The 20,788-nt window shown below is 41.3% G+C and overlaps 1 protein-coding gene across 1 annotated transcript in view; it reads left to right on the forward strand.

Annotated features, from left to right (window-relative positions):
* The first annotated feature begins 9,269 nt into the window (after positions 1-9,269).
* Positions 9,270-20,788, forward strand: part of LOC144532138 (calcineurin subunit B type 1) — a 31,927-nt gene continuing 20,408 nt past the window's right edge. Inside the window, exon 1 of the mRNA XM_078272713.1 lies at positions 9,270-9,516. Coding sequence (XP_078128839.1) covers positions 9,514-9,516 — 3 coding nt within the window. The 5' untranslated portion in view covers positions 9,270-9,513. The remainder of the gene's footprint in view (positions 9,517-20,788) is intronic.

Genomic DNA, 20,788 nt, shown 5'->3' on the forward strand with positions numbered 1-20,788 from the left:
TGGAGGAACATCTTGAAATATTCAGTGTTGTACTGAAGCTTATATTAGTCTATTGCTTCCTGTTGCTAAAAGGAAGCATATATACTGTGAATCTACAATAGATACACACTCTACCTTACTGTTTTGCTTTATTGTAGTCTTTCAATCTTTCCGTTATTAGAAAATCTAAAGGTTTTTTCTCGGTTTGAAAAGAAAATGCAACCCTTTTGTGCCGTAAAATAGTGATCAGACTTACTGCCAAATCGGATCCTATGGTATAACATTTAAAATGCAGTGATGTTGCCAGTCTTTTTCCACTGGTTTTGTTTGTTTATGGTGGTTATACAAATGTGTCAAAATGAATTTGGTACATTTATTTATATATTATTGAGATTAAAAAGAAACGTAGCATTTCTCCACAACCTACAGTTTTAATTATATAATGCAGATTAAATGACGTTTTGAGATAAATATTTGTAATGTACCGTTCCGTTGTGGCATGTGGTAAACCTCAAGTGTGTTTAAGCTTATGTGTATGTACAGTACTGTATGTGTATATGTGCCTGTGTGTTTAGCTACAGGATGTGTTTTACAGATGTTTGTTTTTTGAAGCTATTTCGACATGTTTCATTCCAAAATGACTTTCCAAGTAATTTTTTCGAAAACTGTTACTAAGTTCAATCAAGTCAAATGCCCTTGCATTAGTGACATTTTAATTTCATTGGCCCCAAGCAGAATTTTCCCTTCTGTACTTGTATGGGAGCTTTCCATGACATCTGCAGCTAAAAGGTTAAATATGTGGGGTATATTTTTCAAAGAGCAGGGCAATATGGTCAAAGAAAAGCTATCCACATAGTTAAAAATGAAATAAAATAAGGGAATTTAGTTTATTATTATTATTATTATTATTATTATTATTATTACAGGCATTTTCTATCAGCGACTTTAAAAAGCAGTAACTTGTACAGTACAAGGAAAACAACTCTACTACTCTCAACATATTGTGCTGCTACTTTTAGTTGTGAAAGACTTTTTCACCTTGAAGCTGATCCTCACAAAACCGAACCTAATCCGTATTACTGGAGAGATACCACTTCTTTTTAAGGCAAGGCAAGGCAGCTTCATTTGTATAGCACATTTCAGCAACAGGGCAATTCAAAGTGCTTTACATAAAAACAATTAAAATACAAGAATAAAAGGTAATGTAAATTTGTGTGTCGTCCGCATAACTATGGTAACTTATTTTGTTGTTTTCCATAATCTGAGCCAGTGGAAGCATGTAGATATTAAACAGAAGATGCCCCAGAATGGAGCCTTGGGGAACTCCACACGTCATATTTGTATGCTCAGATTTATAATTATCTATAGACACAAAGTAGTCCCTATTCTTTAAATAGGATTCAAACCAGTTTAGTACTGGCCCAGAAAGGCCAACCCAGTTTTCCGATCGGTCTAGTAATATATCGTGGTTGACCGTGTCAAATGCAGCACTGAGATCGAGTAATACTAAGACTGTAGTTTTGCAACTATCTGTGTTTGAGTGGATGTCATTAAAGACTTTAACAAGAGCCGTCTCAGTGCTGTGGTGTGGTCGAAAACCTGACTGGGAGGCATCAAAACTGTTGTTGTTAGTTACGAGAAAAGGGTTAGTTGTTGGAAAACCGCTTTTTCAATGATTTTACTTAAAAGTGGAAGGTTTGATATTGGCCTATAGTTGCTCATTAGTGACATGTCTAGCTTGTTCTTTTTTAAGAATGGCTTAATTTTAACTGAATAGTCCTGTTGCTGTTGTTGCTGCCACCTCCAAACCCATTTAAAGTCAAACTTGACTGGCTTGAGACGTAAGGGTGCACTGTGCTGCCACCCAATCATTAGGCAAGATGGACTAGGTCGTTGTTTGTCTGAAAGATTTACAAGGTAATGCAGTTGCCCACAAAACGTTACCCTGGTAATTTGATGAAGTCTTTCAGCTCTTGAAAGTGTACAGGTCAGCTCCTCTGTGAGTATCTACGAGCTCCTGTTACCCAGAAAGAAGAATATGTATATCTTGTCAAAAGCCCTTATCCTTTTACAATGACACTGCAGTGCACCTCCTCTGCGTCAGCACCTCTAAACCATGACATTTTGAGTGTTTTAGAATGAAACTCTGTGTAGCTGTGTGTATGTGTATTATTTTGTGGTACCATTTTGTGTACAGTATAATGCAGTATTGGATGTAGGAATTTTGTATTTGGGTGGAGTTGTGCCCCTATTTACAGTGTGTTTGTTTTCTCTACCTCTTCCGAAGGACATAGCCATGAACTGTTTATTAAATTCTGCAATATTCTGAACATAAATTGTTAATGACATATTTTAAACTCATTTTTCTATTGCTAGTGGTAACTTATATTTTTAAAAATAGTATTTTTGTACAGTGAACCTTTAAAACGTTTTCTTATTTTGTGTATATTGGTAGAAAGAAACTATAAAATATTTTCTCTTAAATATTGAATTGACCTATGCAAGAAATCGGAGAAACAAAGAAACAATAAAATGGTGCAATATAGTTGTGGGATTTACACATCATTCTTACCTTTTTGTGAAAGTATTGTTTGTTCGTTGATGTTATTAATAGTAAAATGGAAAATCTTTTTGTGGCAAATGTATTCATTTAAGTAATTTATTCTAAACTTACTGACAACTTTGAATGGCATTAGGTTTATTTCAGACACACAAATATTGACAATTCAAGTAACCAGTAGCTTACTGTAAATCACTATTACAAAGGAAGCTACATAAGTGAATCTTTTTTTTTTTTTTTTAGATTATTATTTGGGGCTTTTCCCTTTATTTGATAGTGACAGTGGATACAGGAAAGGGGGAGAGAAAGAGAGGGGAAACATGCAGCAAAGGGCTGCAGGTCGGATTCGAACCAGGGCCGCTGCAAAGGACTCAGCCTATATGGGGCGCACGCTCTTACTGGGGGACTAGAGGCCACCCCAACATAAGTGAATCATATCATGAAGCCAGTAAGATGTCACCTTCAAAACTGAAAACGATTCCTTTATTTATAAAAGATGGGATTCTTGCTCCACTATTCTGAATCATTTTAAAGATCATCATACTGCTGCTTCTACTATTCCTGTATTCCTGCTGGCTAGCATGACTCTCACAGACTTCCATAGGGACACTTTTCTGCAACCAGGAGTTCATTTCCCCTCTGTAACTACCCTGGTGATGAAGGAGTCCACACTTCATACTGATGTCCATATTCACCTTTATTCCTTATAGAAGTATGATGGAACACTGTGAAAATGTGTTCGCCTGGTAGACCAGCAGTAGAATAAAACAAAACAGGAGCTTAACCGTTCGCGCTTCTCACCAAAACATCCGGTCCTGAATTTTGTAGCTTACCAAAATAAAAGTCGTTTGTACTGAATATACCAAAAGACAAAATACAACTCAGTTTAACTTATAAATAACTCGAAATTCAGTGAACAATGTTTTATAATAATGTATAAAACTGAAACCACCTAGCAATCGTACAGATCACTTATATTGATTTTTGGTGTTGTCATGGCAACAAATATACACTTTCCAGCATCAGCTACACTCCCACCAAATTACTTTTGATTAAATTAATAACCAAAAGAAAAGTAAAGTTTAATACATTACACACTCTTCAAAACAAATCAATGGTAATTTCCAAGCACTTTGTTAAAGATCACTCAAAGAACATCTGTAAACCTGAGCAATATGGTTAATCAACAGTGTACAAAACTCTTCAGTCAAATTGACATCTAAATAGCTCAACACACAGTTGCATGTTATAATATCAATTGGGAAAACTGTTTTCCACACACAAGTTAAACTTGATTCCCTACACTAAGAAAGGGATACATGAGTGACTGACTGAGTTAAGAGACAGATGGTTTATTTTTTATTTTTTTGATTCAGCTGCTCTCTACAAGAACCACTAACTTTTGAATGGGTCGTTTCCATGTTTACAATGGATGGCTTGCTGAGAGCTCCTTTTCCTAACTTCCGTTCTTCTATCCGAAGCATAACTCTCCTAACTAGTCTGTCATCATCCTTACGAACCTCAAGAACTCTGGCAAGTTTCCATTCATTTCGAGGGAGCTCTCCTTCCTTGACAATCACAATATCACCAACTTGCACATTGTGTCTTGAAGCATGCCACTTTTGCCTAAGAGCGATGTTGGCAAGATATTCCTTTCTCCAGAATTGTTCCGACAGATATTGCACTCATCTCCACCGCTTTCTGGCATACAAATCTTCCTCTACAAATTTACCTGGTAGAGGCAGAGGAACAGAGAATTTCATGGTAATCAGATCATGGGATCACTAATACTGTCAACAGTGAGTTGGCGGTTATTTACAATGGACATGGCTTCATAAAGGAATGTCCTTAAAGAACCATCATCCAACCTTCCAGCACTGTGTGCAATGACTGAGCATAACACACCCCTGACCGTTCCCATATGCCTCCAGCATGACTTGAGCCTGGCACATTCATAAGGAAGTCACACTGCTTATCTGCCAGATATGCATTTACTCTTTCTTTGTTTACTTCGTTTAGAGCTCTTTCCAATTCATTTCTTGCTCCCACAAAGTTGGATCCTTGATCTGATCTGATATGTCGAACAGCTCCACGGATGGCTATGAAACGCCGTAAGGCATTGATGAATGCATCGGTCGTCACGTCTTTCAACATCTCTATGTGGACTGCTCTGGAGCATAGGCACGTGAACAGGAGACCATACCGTTTGTGTTCCTTGCGACCCTGCTTAGTATAGAACGGACCAAAACAGTCCATGCCGCAGTAGGTGAATGGTGGTGAAGAATCAATGCGGTCTGTAGGTAGATCTGACATCCGTTGTTCTTCTGGTGGCCCACGAGCTCTTCTACAGGGAACACACTGCCTTATGTACTGTGCTACTGCCTTACTACAGCCAACAATCCAGTATCCATTTGCTCTCAGTTCATTGAGGGTTTGTCCTCTGCCCTGGTGCTGTGTTTTATTGTGATGGTTTGCAAGGATGAGCCGTGTGACAACACCATCTCTTGGAAGAATAATTGGGTGTCTCAGATCAAGAGGAGCAGATGCTCTCCTCAGTCGTCCTCCCATTCTCATAACACCATCTTGGAGGAATGGGTCAAGCTGATACAGTTGGTGGTTACAAGGCAGCTTTCCTGATTCCTGACTGAGTATATGCAACTCTTCTTTGAAGGCATGTTGCTGTGCTAGCTTTATGAGAGTGAGTGTAGCCCCCCTTCTTTCCTCCACATTTAAGGGGGTTGACTTATTTATCCTCTTAGCTAATCGTTGAATCCGAGCAATGACGTTTACCACTGTGGTCCATTTTGAGAAACGTGACAGTCTCTCTTGAAACTCAACTTGCTTTGCAGCCTCAGTTTTCAGTACTTGGATTGTCTTAACCTCAGGGTCTCCCACCAGCAGCTCTGAAGATCCTTGGTTTGTAACTACTTCTCTCTCCCATAGGAACTTGGGCCCCATGAACCAATTTGAGTTGATCAGCTCTGCTACTTTGAGGCCTCTCGAGGCATGATCAGCAGGGTTCTCCACTGTGTCAACGTAGTACCACTGTCCTGGGTTTGTGGTTTCCCTTATTCTCTGGACACGATTTGCAACAAAGACATGAAACCTTCAAGCTTCATTGTTGATATACCCAAGAACTACTTGGGAATCTGTCCAAAAATACTCTCTGTCAACCCTGAGCTCCAGCTCCTCCTTCAGCATACTGCTCACAGCAGCTGAGATCACTGCTGCGGTCAGCTCTAATCTTGGGATTGTGACAATTTTTGTAGGAGCCACTCTCGCTTTACCCAAGACCAAGACGCAGTGTACATTATCTTCGCTCACCAATCTGATGCATGAGCACTGTCCATAGCCTTGACTGCTAGCATCTGAAAAGTGATGCAGCTCAACTTTCAGAACCTTGCCGAAGTTTTCAGGTGTGAAACACCTAGGGATCTGAATATTTTCAAGGTTTCCTAAGTCATTTAACCAACTGTCCCACCTTGACTTCAACTCTTTGGGTAGTGGTTCGTCCCAACCGATGCCCTTCTGACACATCTCTTGCAGCACCCTCTTTCCAGATATTATGAACGGGGCTAGGAATCCTAACGGATCGTACAAAGAGGCCACAATGGAGAGAATTCCACGTCGTGCGGATGGTTTCTCGTCAAGTGAGATCTTGAAGGAGAAGACGTCCTTTTCCACATTCCACCGTACTCCTAAGACTCTCTGTTCTGGAAAGTCATCATAGCTGAGATCCACATTCTTCACCTCATTAGCACATTCAGTGACACTGATAGACTCCAGCACCTCACGATTATTGGAAAGGAACTTGTGAAGGTGCAACTTTCCTTTAGCACACACAGCTTGGGCTTATTTCACCAGCTTGATTGCCTCATCAACAGACTCTAGGCTTATTAAGCCATCATCTACATAGAAATGTTTTTTGATGAAGCTAGCTGCTGAAAGATGCTCTCTCTCATTCTGGCTGGTGAGATGCTTCATGCCATAATTGGCACAGCCTGGAGATGATGATGCTCCAAAGAGGTGAACCTTCATACGATATTCTATAGGCTCTGCATTTGTGTCTCTTTTCTTACCACAGGAACCGCAGATAATCTCTGTCTTCTTTGCTAACGTGAAACCTGTGGAACATTTTTTCTACATCACACATGACTGCGATGGGATGCTTACGGAACCGGCAGAGCACTCCAGTCATTCCATTTGTGAGATCAGGTCCTGTTAGCAGATGGTCATTCAAGGCAGTGCCTTCATACTTACACGCACGCACGCACGCACACACACACACACACACACACACACACACACACACACACACACACACACACACACACACACACACACACACACACACACACACAGCCTCCCTCCCTTCCTGAGAGTCCCTGTTAATTTGCCTACTGCCTAGTCCAGTATAGGAAACAGGAAACATCACTGCCTCTATTGCTGCCACAAGAAAGTTTTGAAACACCAAACAAAAGCACTGAACTGCCCGGGAGTTTGACGAGCAGCTGACTGTTTTCTCTCCTTCTCCGGGAAATGAAGTTGCCTTCAAGTGCGGTCGGAAAACAGTACCTGTGAAATATAAAGTCTTCTTGTGCTACATTGGGGGGTAAAAGAACACAACAGGATGTCACACAAATAGGCCGTATAGGTGACATTCCCACTGCCGCATAACCCTGCGGAGAATTGCCGGATTGCTGTTTCTGTTGGTCAGAACGTGCCCTGAGTCCTGAGCAGTCCCACCCGCCACGACCGTCACAAACAAATCTTTGAATATTCGCTGTTGATTAGTGCCAAAGCTTCAAAGCACAAAAACTGGTATTCAGGACACCCCTAGTGCTATTGGCCTATAACTAGTGGGTTTACATGGATCCTTGCCAGGTTTCCTTATCGAAATGACCACAAATATGAAAAGTGTAAAAACAGGGGTGCTACCAAAATGCTGTAACTGTGGAGGAGCGCATAATGTGGAATATGGTGGATGTAAGGTTATGAGACTAGACAATTAAATCCAAAAAGTAAGAGTGGAAAGAAGGATCCATTATGCAGAAGATGTAAGAGTGTCAAGAGAACAGAACAATGCTACTAATGAAAAAGGAGCAACGGAGGTTTGAGAGCTACAACAAAGATCAAGTGACAGGATTCATGTGGACAAAAGGGCTTTAGTAACATGGGAAGAATTGAGAAGAGAGAAACTCACAGATCAGTCAAAATCTGGTGGACGGGCCTGTATGATATCCTATGAAATTAGGAGACCGCCTCTGGTCAACGTGACGCCGGGTGGCTACGAACTCCGGCAGTTGCTAGTTGTTTAAGCTGTTACAGAGCTTCGCGATGCAGGCTACGGACCTCCGTCACAGCTCGGGCAAATCAGCAGCAGTTAGTAGATGTGTTTAGCCATAAATGGGTGACTTTGAGCTGGGTACAAAGCACCGCAAGCTGCCGCTCGTTTTTGGCGGGCATTACTGTTACATTTAGTCCACAAAATATGAGCATTTTGGCGCACCAAAACGACTAGTTAAGATTAGGAAAAAGATCACAGTTTGGATTAAAACACTTGTAAGGAACACGCATTTCCTGGGTGAAACTCTTGGGGAAGTGAACTCTCTGGCTTGAAAGTCCTGTGTTTGAACGTACACCCATCTTCCCTGACCTCCTCCCTACACAGCCAGCCGCGTTCTTATACATCAGTCGTTAATGTGGTGAACATTTTCTAGTTTCTTCTCTCCTCTGCGACAGTAAACTGAATATCTTTGAGTTGTGGACAAAACAAGACATTTGAGGACGTCATCTTGGGCTTTGGGAAACATGACGTTCCACTTCCGGGATTGCTATGCTGGAAATTTCGCCGGATGTCCTTCTTTTCGGTCAGATGTCTGTCACCTTCTTTCTTTCTTCTTTCTCGTAATTTTAGCGTGTATAGAGCCAGCATATTTCCACATGTAAATGGGTGAATTAAGGGTTTATTTCAACCAAACCAGAGCGGTGATTGTTGGAACAGTGGAAAGACGAACCAAGATGGCTTTTGATAGTTTTTGTTAAATGTCGACTTTGAATGAAGTGTGTTTTACAATAATATAGTAGAATTACTGATTATTTACATGGAGTCTGGTGGGTTTGGTGATGGTGATTTGGGGGCTGTTTAATGTTAAACAAAAAGGATCTTACTCTTTAACAAAAGGTCTATCTCTGTAGGGATCCTTTCCATAATGTTGTCAGACACTTTGAATAATAATCTGAGCCTGTCAGCGGCAAAAATAGCTTTTAGTGGACGCTAACTGAAGGTGAGCAATCGTCCGGCAGCTTGTTTTGTTGCTTAATACTGGACCAATTTCATTTTGTTGTAGATTGTTGTTCCCATCAGTCACTTAGGCAGAAAAACATGGGAGAAAAAAAATGAAGTTACTCTTTAGATTCCATCTCGGGTACTGTAGGATCCAGTCAGGATAGCTTGTCCTCTGTTGTTTCAGTTTCTATCTTTTCGTAACCTCTTTCTTGCAAGTATTATCCAAATATAGCCTATAGTAGGGACGTCCTGAAGTACAACCATACCGCCAGTGGAGGGAGCCCACGCACAAACCTATTCAGAAGGTAAAGATATAAATAAATAAACATAACCTGTAGATCCCGGATGTATAGTAGGCTACTGCTGCACCTCCCCCCTTTGCCGCTTCTCTCCTCCCCTCTGTCACCTCTTGCTTGTCAAACCAAGCCTCCTCCTTCGCTTACTGTCCCCTCCCAGCTGGTCTCCCTCCCTTTGCCATTGCAGTGTAACCCTCGGTAAAGGGGAGAGAAGGAGAAGAGAGCCTGAAGCTGGGTGGAAAGCCAGGACGAGACCTCAGAGAGTACCACAACAATATATATCTTTTTTGTTATTTCTCGCCACAGCTCGGCGGCACTACCGACTCCCCCTCCCCAGTAGTACCTCTTTTCCACTCACATCGCCTGGATTTCATCATTCGACCTGCAAGATGGTAAGCAGCAACGGCTCTTAATTTCACCCTCCGCCGACTGGTAAACACACCAGTGGGCAGGCCTGTGTCGATTATTGTGGCTTTCTTACAGGTTGTTTTTTCGTGGTGAGCGCTTTGCTTTAAGTTAACAGTCGACAACGTAGGGCTCCAGGAAACGCTTTTCTCACCTACTTTTTGGCTCCCTGTCGCGCTCTCTGTGCCCCGGGGATGACAGTATAGCCTAAAGCCTGTGGCCCAGATATTTCTTATCCCTTCTCGGTATAGCCTACACTCTTATTAGCAACGAGGCCTGTGCAAATTAGTTTTCGTGACAAAAATACACGCTCATTAGGCCTTGGTTGGCGACTAATTGTGGCACGTTTTACACACCAGGCAGGTAAATGCAACTCAAGTTAGGTTAGGTCTTTGCACTCGTACTAGCAGTGCTTCAAACTTGTATTTCTATTGATCTCATCATGTTTTCTAAGTAGCATGGCGCTGTGTTGATAGTTGCAACATTGTTTCATTTGAGCTCATAAGCTTTAAAAAAATAGACCGAGGCTACATTTGCATCTATTTACAGCAGTTCTACAGGAGGCTGCCATAGCAGGCCACAGTGCTGTCCTAATTGTCCAAGTCTTTTGACTGGTACTATATATATATATATATATATATATATATATATATATATATATATATATATATATATAGAATACACTATATAGGCTACACTATAGGCTACTAGGCCTGTATGAGGGTGAGTTGCCTAGTAACCACAGGCATACATGTAGTAACAGGGGCGGTTCTACATTGAATTACACCCAGGGCGAGACCCCCTTTGAGCGCGCCCCCCCTAACAACATAAGTGAAAGAGAAAATTATATTTCTCAATTGCACAAATCCTTAGAGCACAGCACAGGTCTATCATGAGTTTTTGTCTGCCTAAGCAGATAGAAAAGCTACAATTCTCGTTAAAGTTTGCATGATGTGCAACGTTTATATAGGCTACTAATGCAATCATACAGTAAAGCATGCCTATGTCTTTTATTGTTGTAGTGTTTTGTCCACCACTCAGTTTTTGACTCAGTTCTATCAAGGGGCAACGTGTTTTAAGGGGAGTTGTGCTTACCGCAGGTTCTACCCTCACTTCCTCATCTCTCTCTCTCTCGTCCTGAGTCTCCTCCTCACTGTGCATGCCACTCCCACTGCCGCCGACACCACGGAAGCCAATGAAGGTCCTGCTACTGCCGAAAACATGTCTTTTCGCTTTTTTCTTTTATTTGAGGTGCTTGGGTAACTTTGTTTCATTTTCACGTTTAGACCATTGACATAAAAGAAAGGTTTAGACTCGTCTTGCTCCGTCTCTGTGTACTTCCGAGTTCTCCTGTCACCGTTTGTTTATCGTTCGCGCCGGGCCCCGCACCGTTACGGACTAGTCCATTTCATTGTGAAAGTAGGGGGTGCAAGCAGGGCACCTGCAGCTGCAAGGAGGGTGCCGATTTGCCAATTTCCCACACAGTGAAATGGTAGATAATAGAAAACTGCTTCGCGGAGCAGAGTATTTTTTTATTTTTTTTCAAGTGCTTGTGGCGCCCCCCCCCCCCCCATGACGCATGATAAAATTGCCCGGGTCGCCCGTGCCAAAAACTGCCCCTGTGTAGAAACCAATAGGAGTGTACCTGACTGGGCAGGAGCGTCAAGTCCTGGATCCATATTCAACTTAAGGGAGGATCAAAGCTGACATGTAGTCAGTAACTAATTGCAAGGATGTGGCTAGGAATTGTGGGTTCTTTGCACAAGATTTGAACCCTACCTTGTCCATCCCTCCACTGTCTTCTCACACCCACAGTTCCTTTCCATCCAAGATCAAACACACCTCCACACTTCAATTTTCTACTCAGTTATTGATGTTGTTGCACAAAATTGGCAGCAGCCACTTGTTGACTATTAGAATCTATCCAGATTCTGGACACTGTTGTTGTCTGGACAGAAAAAAAGAGCTACATTTTATTCATTGTACCCATCTGTTTGAGGTACAACAATGGAAGCTTTGTTTGTTTTGGGTTTTATGGATTTTTTGGGTTGCTCAGACCCGGTATTTACTGGTAGATTTAAATGTCTTAAATATTGACACAAGCCAAAGAGCTGTCAAGTCTACAATCCATAGACCAATATATCAGCAAGGCAGAGATGAAAGCTGACATTAGGTTATTAAATATATCAATATCAGTGTAACAGCTGATAAGTAACAATACATGGCAAAGAGTCAAACAGTGTCATCATTACATAGTTTGTCTACCAGAGAACAGTCAAAAGTTTGTTTTTCTTCCATCTGTTAAATGCTCTGCAATACATCCAGTATTGTAAGTGTAACCACAAATGTAAACAAAAGCAGCTATATTTTCAGAAAAATTCTCCTAAAAGAGCTGGGTTTACATTTTCTCTCTCAATGTGTAACATTTGGAACTTGATTTAATACCAATGTGTACTTTGAATTTGCATCGTTAGGATTGATGCCAGCACATTAAGTGTGAACTCCCTTGGGGCCTCTTTCTAAGAATCAGGTTTACGGAGATATCTGGATACTTTTGCTGAGTAAACCCTCAAATTTGGAGCATTGACTGACGTTAAAAGATCTGTTCTGCAAAACCAGATAACCGTAAACTGACTTCTTGGTTGGGTAACTGCCATATACTGTAGCTATCAGGAGCTCATGCATTGTGATTCAAGGTTATCAGGTAATAATCTGCATATTATAGTGAAAATACAAAGGAACACATACACCACACACAAGGCCCAGAAAATCATGGCAGCAGCAGCAGCAGCATCATCATGACACAACATTAAAACGAGCAACAGTAACAGTTGCTTCTTGACTTTTCTTATAATAAATACACTAATCAGAGACAGGTGAGCTAATAATGCTCAGGACCAATTGTTACATTTGCCCTGCAGCACTCTCAACTCTGCCAGAGGGTACAAACTCAGGGCATGCATGTCGTACAGATTGTGTGCCAACTTATGTCCTGTCAAAATGTATTCTTCTCAGCTGCTGAGGGAGGTTGGGGCTAGGGACACACAATTGCTTAAGCATATCGTGGAATGATCTGATGCAAAGAGGACCATATGCTGCCTAGCAATCAAGCACCACCCACATAAGGATCGAGCCGTAGCTAATGTAAAAGAGATAAAAGCCACAGCGAACCACCAGCAGAAGTGATGATCAACACGACGTGATCCACACTGCACTCCCAACCAGCCCACTCAATCTGGATTTATTCTCCTCACTGGCCGTTGCATCGCTGCAGTGCTTTGCTTGCACTGGGTCCAGCAGTCACCTTTTGTCAGTAAACATCTATTTGTCTGGTGTTTCAGCCTCTGCGACAAGTTTAAAGTAACGTTCAAATGGCATGTCGAGGGTAGTTTGCCTCTGTAATTACTGACTTGAACAGGATGTTTAGGGGATTTAAGGCATGGGAGACTGTTCAGTAGTGCTCAAATGTAGAAAAGGTCAAAATGGATGCATACATGCAATACATTCTAGCCACTGACACTGGTGTAGGAGGAGGTGAAGGCAATTTAAAAAGCTGGTTTGAGTTTTGTATTAGTTGGAGTTCTCTACCAGGGCTGGGCAATGTGATAAATACCGTACATCACCTGTGGACAGGAAGCAGAATCTATTTTTTTGGATGGATTTAAATCCCCAAAATAAATGACTTTCTATTTCTGCCTCATCAGCATTCAAGGCATCAAATGTGCTGCATGTAAATAACCTTTGGAAATCAAATTTTGCACACTATCAGTGGAATCAATGGAAACAACATGACGGGGCACTGATAGCCTTTGCCTGCAGTGTCTTACACAGCATGAAACAATTCACCTGCAGCGAACCATAAGCTATTGCTGGTCGAAGGGATGACAAACTTCAGTGCCAACCATCAATTAGGCTAACCCTTTTACAGAAAGTAAAAGAACTGACATTTTTATATAAAAGTATGTTGAAAAACTGTTTTTATAGTTGTCATACTGCTACATATAGTGATTTTAAAAAAAGAAGTCATTTTTACGTTGTGTCCCTAATTTGACACCTTGGCTGTAATAGACGAGCATTGATCATTTGTTATTTTTGAGGCTACTGTTTGAATATATTCACCTACAGCTGCAACATTTTCAGTTGCAGCCTCAAATGATATGTACAATCCACTGATTGTTGTTTGACCTGTGCTTTCCCTTAGCGCTGACATAACTGTGCGCTCTCTGCCGGGACCTCTGGTGTGTCACTGCATTAGACGGTGTGTCCCTGCACCGGTTACACAGAGTTGAATTGGGGAACAATCAGTTATCAAACTGTGAGATAAAGCTGAGAATTAGTAAATACAGTATAGCTTTATCAAAACAAGGTTAATGCATAAGAAGATGTAGGCATTGTTAGTTTACACAGCATTATGAGGCCTCTAAAAACCTTTATATGTAAGCCCAAGTCAGGGATAGAAATGGCTAAGAGGATTAGCCCTGCCAGAGTTCCTTCAGGCAGCTAAGGTTTTGGTAATTATTTTCATATTTGCACTTGACTCCTGAATCTGGCACAGATCCTTGACACGCATACATCCACACAGAAATGCACACCTATCAACATAGAAGCAAAACACACCTACCCTGGCAATATTGCAAAACAATAATTACAGGTGAGAGATGATGCTTAGAGGAACAAAAGGAGAGTAACTGAATGTGTGCACAAAGAGACAGATGACTGTACACTTGTAGCAACTAATTTTAATTCTTACACATATTCTCCATGGCTTCTGGTCTATGTAATAGAGTAGTAAGTTAAAGTGATTCTGCGTCAGCTGGTTATTGGCCTGGGCTTGCTTGCTGTACCAAGTTGGGCTGAAAATGGAGGGGTGAACTCTATTTAAAGAACAATCTCAAAGCACAGATCAGCTCTAGAATCTGCTGTGACTTTGGAGGGTTTAGTATGTTCATCGTAAAGCTCGGCCGTATGGAAAGCTTGTTACTTACACACACATTTGTGTGGAGGAGGGAGTCTGGTGATCCCTGAACTAATCAAGCAAGCAAAGGGGAGAAACGGCACACACAACACACCTTTTCACTTAAAAAAAATAATGCATCAATAACATGCATTGTGTGAAAGAAGTAACAAACATGCTAGACACATAGATGTTTTAGTTGATTCCCCATGTGCATCTATTGAGCATAATACATTTGCAACAATGCACTTGATGACATTTCATCACACATTACTGCTGCTGTGATTTCAGTCTTACTTTGGATACTGAACAGCAAGACTACTGCAGCATCCAGCAGCTTTTTAAACATTACCTGCCTGTTACTCTCTCCACCAAAAGTATCAATACAGCAAGCAGCTTAATGAGGCATTTTGTCTTAAGGCACCTATAATGTGCTTCCTATTTAAAGTAAGAATTGTTTTGATAGACATTGGCTTACATACAATCATGAGGCAACATATTTGCCTCTTGACACACTCAGCCGGGTTTTGTTCCAGCAGATGTATATCGAGTTCACAGATTTTGTTTTAATGGTCAGGTACCATAAACCTACACATTTGACTTATTGGCATTGACACAGAGACATATTGATACAAACAGTGTTATAGTACATATAAATACACACCCAGGTGCGTTGCAGATGTTTGAGGCTGATACTGACGTTTGTCCTCATGATGTAGTCCAGTGTTTCTGTCAGTCCATCCATTGTGTACAATATCTAAGGCACCACAGATGGGATTCAGGGAATGATGCATGCCTCTGCTCTGTTCTTGCATTTTCTGCATTGTGCTAATTGCCCTAGTGCAGACACTGCAGCATTTATTAGTTTTTAGGATTTATGCATATCATCGCCCCATTCCAGCATGCTCTAGGTTGCACTGACTGCACTCAGAGGGCACCACAGTGTTAAAATGTCTACATAATATGCAATTAGAGATGCACCGATTACAACTTTCTAGGCCAATTCCGATTAGGCCAGCTGATACCGATTTTAGCCGATTCCGATTTCATTTTTTCTAACCACTTTACAGCACACACACATATTTATTTTCTATCTTTTCTTTTTCACCTTTTTCATTTTGCACAGAACATAGAACATTTTTTGAACGGATAATGGATCACTATAAAAATAGAACTATATAAATTACTCCTGGTGAGGGAAATTCACACACATCTAAAGTGCAATGTTAGAACCATTTCCTTTTCACATCCAATATCCAACTAAAATAAATGTGATTTTGGTTTTTGGTGTCGTCCCTCCACGCCCTACGTTTTCCTTGCAGGTGTTGCATATTGCAAACTTGTTATCTTCTGCACACATGCTGAAGAATTTCCAAACAGCTGACATGTTGCAGGTTAATTCACGAGGTTCCCTACATGTTCAAGAATAGCGCGGACACGCGCTTCACACCGCGAGCGGGTACGCGCGACACACGGCGGAAAAGTTGAGAGAAAGGAAAAAGAGACTGTGCTGTCGCGTCTGTGTGTGTGCGTGCGTCCTTGACAACTGTAACTCATATAACTTATGTTGTCAGTTAATTGTAGCATGGTACATGGTATAAATGTAGTCATGGTCGAGCACGTGAAAACCGGCCAATTCTGGTCACCGGCCGGTCTATCAGTGCATCTCTATATGCAATATCTTGAGTGGTGCATTGATACCTTTTGTGTATCAGATTTTGTATCAGATTTATTTTGTTCTTAGCCACAGTGGGCAATTTCAAGTTTTTCATGTCATTACTTCATTCTGATATTTCTCTGTAAAATGAGTGGGTGAAGTGTGCAAATGTACAGCGGCCGAAAAGTTTGCAAAGCAGGCTCTTTATGAAAAGGTTGCTTGTCCGATCAACACATTTGGCCAGGGAAGTCAATGAATAGCGCTTGCTGATGCCCCGTGCCACTGCTGTGCCCTTCACTAAAGCACTAAACACCCAAACTGCAAATAAGGCAGCCTCCAGGTGTGTGTGTGTATATATGTATATATATATATATATATATATATATATATATATATATATATATATATACACACACACACACATAGTGGGGAGAACAAGTATTTGATACACTGCCGATTTTGCAGGTTTTCCCACTTATAAAGCATGTAGAAGTCTGTAATTTTTATCATAGGTACTCTTCAACTGTGAGTGACAGAATCCAGAAAATCACATTGTATGATTTTTAAGTAATTAATTAGCATTTTATTGCATGACATAAGTATTTGATACATCAGAAAAGCAGAACTTAATATTTGGTACCTTTGTTTGCAATTACAGAGATCATACGTTTCCTGTAGTTCTTGACCAGGTTTGCACACACTGCAGCAGGGATATTGGCCCACTCCTCCATACAGACCTTCTCCAGATCCTTGAGGTTTCGGGGCTGTCGCTGGGCAATACGGACTTTCAGCTCCCTCCAAAGATTTTCTATTGGGTTCAGGTCTGAAGACTGGCTAGGTCACTCCAGGACCTTGAGATGCTTCTTACGGAGCCACTCCTTAGTTGCCCTGGCTGTGTGTTTCGGGTCATTGTCATGCTGGAAGACCCAGCCACGACTCATCTTCAATGCTCTTACTGAGGGAAGGAGGTTGTTGGCCAAGATCTCGTGATACATGGCCCCATCCATTCTCCCCTCAATACGGTGCAGTTGTCCTGTCCCCTTTGCAGAAAAGCATCCCCAAATAATGATGTTTCCACCTCCATGCTTCACGGTTGGGATGGTGTTCTTGGGGTTGTACTCATCCTTCTTCTTCCTCCAAACACGGTGAGTTTAGACCAAAAAGCTCTATTTTTGTCTCATCAGACCACATGACATGAATTTCTTTGAGACTGTGGTCCCAGCTCTCTTCAGGTCATTGACCTAGTCCTGCTGTGTAGTTCTGGGCTGATCCCTCACCTTCCTCATGATCATTGATGCCCCACAAGGTGAGATCTTGCATGGAGCCCCAGACCGAGGGAGATTGACCGTCATCTTGAACTTCTTCCATTTTCTAATAATTGCGCCAACAGTTGTTGCCTTCTCACCAAGCTGCTTGTCTATTGTCCTGTAGCTCATCCCAGCCTTGTGCAGGTCTACAATTTTATCCCTGATGTCCTTACACAGCTCTCTGGTCTTGGCCATTGTGGAGAGGTTGGAGTCTGTTTGTTTGAGTGTGTGGACAGGTGTCTTTTATACAGGTAACAAGTTCAAACAGGTGCAGTTAATATGGGTAATGAGTGGAGAACAGGAGGGCTTCTTAAAGAAAAACTAACAGGTCTGTGAGAGCTGGAATTCTTACTGGTTGGTAGTGAATACTTATGTCATGCAATAAAATGCAAATTAATTATTTAAAAATCATACAATGTGATTTTTCTGGATTTTTGTTTTAAATTCCATCTCTCACAGTTGAAGTGTACCTATGATAAAAAATTACAGACCTCCACATGCTTTGTAAGTGGGAAAACCTGCAAAATCGGCAGCGTATCAAATACTTGTTCTCCCCACTGTGTGTGTGTGTGTGTGTGTGTGTGTGTGTGTGTAATTGTGTGTGTGTAATTGTGTGAGAGGAGGGTGTAGATAAAAAAAGAGCATTCGTGCACAGCATAAAGGTTAAATGAGAAATCTTTTTTGGTTTTAAGTTGTGTTCAAGGAGTCATCATCTTAATGAACGTGACTAACTATATGATGGGTTTGGTTGTGTCATACTAATCGGATCTCTTTTATGCCTGTGCAGTTATGAAAACTTAAGCTACTCCAAAAAAAAATGGAAATTAAATATAAACAGGAAATGGAAAGAGGTAAGGATTTAAACGTTTTACTCCAGTATAGTGAGCAAGCTATGATGAAAGGATGACTTACTACTAACCAAATATTAATTTGCTGTCATTTGATTTTGCTTCTTGTAGAGTGAGAGCAGAATACATTCTCATATCCTGCCAAAAATGCCTCAGACAAGCCCCCAAGTCTGCAGCCACATGTACTGTACTGCCCAGTCTGTTTTAATGTTATGACTGGGTCTATAATTGGCTGTGTTTTGGGGGTGGCCATAGCGTTGCTGCTAAACCACTAGCGGCGATGCCTGACTCTTCATTATACAAAACGTGTTTTGTGTGCTAAGCCCTAATTGATTCTGAATGAAGCATGCATTATTGATGAGCCAACATGAGTCTCTTTCTGCTCTCTATTTCTCTCTGTACACGCAAGATGCTTTTTCACTTTGATCACCTCCTTTTCTGTGTTTTTTTTTAATCATCCCGGATATGTTTCATGCATTTATGTAAAGGGACAGCTCAACAAGAGCTGACAAGAGTTACTCCTGACCCAACGTTAACCGCACCAGTTACCTAAGGCAGGCCTTAGTTAGTAAACCATTAATCCTCAACACCAAATCTGCTTTGCTGTAAGTATTTTTACCTCCAGGGGCCCTATGGCTAGCACTTAAACCACAATGGACATCACAGATGTAGCTGAGAGTAAGCCCACCCAGCATTTACCCACCATTTTGTTTAGTTTTTTATTTTCACCTTTTGTAAGCTAAGATACATTTATCATAATATTTCACCAATACTAAAAACAAATGTTTTGAAATGCTTTGAAACTATTCATTTGGATGCACATATACTTTGTCTTTTCCTCTCTTCAAAAATACATTAGCCTACCTGTTCTTTTGAGAAAATACATTTGCATGAGTTACAACTCCCAGTGTGTTCTTTGTCATAGTAAGTTATTGCAATTGGTTTATTTTAATCTTATTTGACTCAACGCATGATTAACCCATGCTGAGTTTTGTCAAAAGTGACAAATAGATTTGTCCTGTAGACCACCCACTGACAATTACAGAAAAAAAAGCACTTGCAGTCCTTCCTCAACACTACCTGGTGTGTTCAGTCCTAGTCTGACAGCTTTATAACTAATTCTTTGGCTTTTGTTAGACATGTTTCAGTGCCAGAGCTGCATACATTTATTATATTGGTCATCATACAGAGGTTACGAAACCTGTTCAATGTAGTTTAAATGAATTCTGGCGGACATTGTTTGTTTAACCTGGTCTGTTTTTGTTGTCATTCAAATTCTTTTGGACAACTGCATCGACAAGAGTCTCGGGTCTACCTAAAGGTGATTTTTGGGAATTGGACTGTATTTATACAATGCTTACGACTTCTCAAAACGCTTTCACACCGTACAGGAGCCATTCAACATTCACACACTGGCCGAGGATGCCATACAAGTTGCCACCTGCTCATCAGATAAACATTCACACGCATTCACACACACCCATGGTGCAGCTTCAGGAGCAATTCGGGGTTCAGTGTCTTGCTCAAGGACACTTCGACATGGGACTGCAGGGTCAGGGATCGAACCACCAACCTTCCAAATGGCAGGCAACCACTCTACCACCTGAGCCACAGCTGCTGGTGCTGTTCATTTGTGGTTGTGGTTTGTGGTTCATTTGTCTGCTTATCAACTATTTCATTTGCATGACTCCTAGTGTCCTTTTCTTCCATTTCTGGATGTGTGACATAAGCCCCCTTCCACATGCATGACCCATTCATGGCCGCCAGCCAAAATGCTGCCCTAGTAGCACTGATGATTCCTGTGTTTTTAATTATTATAACTCTTGGTTCAGTTGCAAAAAGTTACTATAGTACCTTATGGCCATGCACCAAAAGTCAACAGTTAATCATTATTATTTTTCTTTAGTCCTGACCTGGTTTTCTTTGGTGACCTGAACCAAAAATAAAGCTGTAAACAACAACCTAATTCTCACGTAGCATGGTGAGGGTGCGTTGAGAGTCTGTCCTTGAATGTGAGGACACTTGTTCAAGGCCTTGAATCAAAAATCCTGGTGTCCTTTAGCAAGTCACTGTTTCTCTACAGCTGTAGTAGAGCGCGCTCTCTGTAGCTGAAAAAAAAACAAAAGGACTTTTCCCTGCAGGGATCAATAAAGTATTACATTGTCACTATTACCCTGAGCCACACAGGCAATGGGACACCCAACCCCAGTTATGCTGGAGTCATGCACTACACACTGAGAATACACTGGAATTCATCCCTTAAACTGGCAACGCTCAGCCACAGTCAACTCGTTGTTCCACAGAGACAAAACATGTATATGTCAGATTCTGATCACTGCACTAGCGGCTGACTCTGCTCTGCCAGACAGGGTGTCAAATGCTAAGTCGCTCTTCTGGCTAATCCTGTGTCACCTCTTTCTCCTCACTGCTCTTAAAATACCACAACCTCTCTGAGGTAAGTCTGCTGTTGTATGGCAGCACGGCGATAAACCA

This window comes from Sander vitreus, chromosome 17 (assembly GCF_031162955.1).
Source record: "Sander vitreus isolate 19-12246 chromosome 17, sanVit1, whole genome shotgun sequence".
NCBI lineage: Eukaryota > Metazoa > Chordata > Actinopteri > Perciformes > Percidae > Sander > Sander vitreus.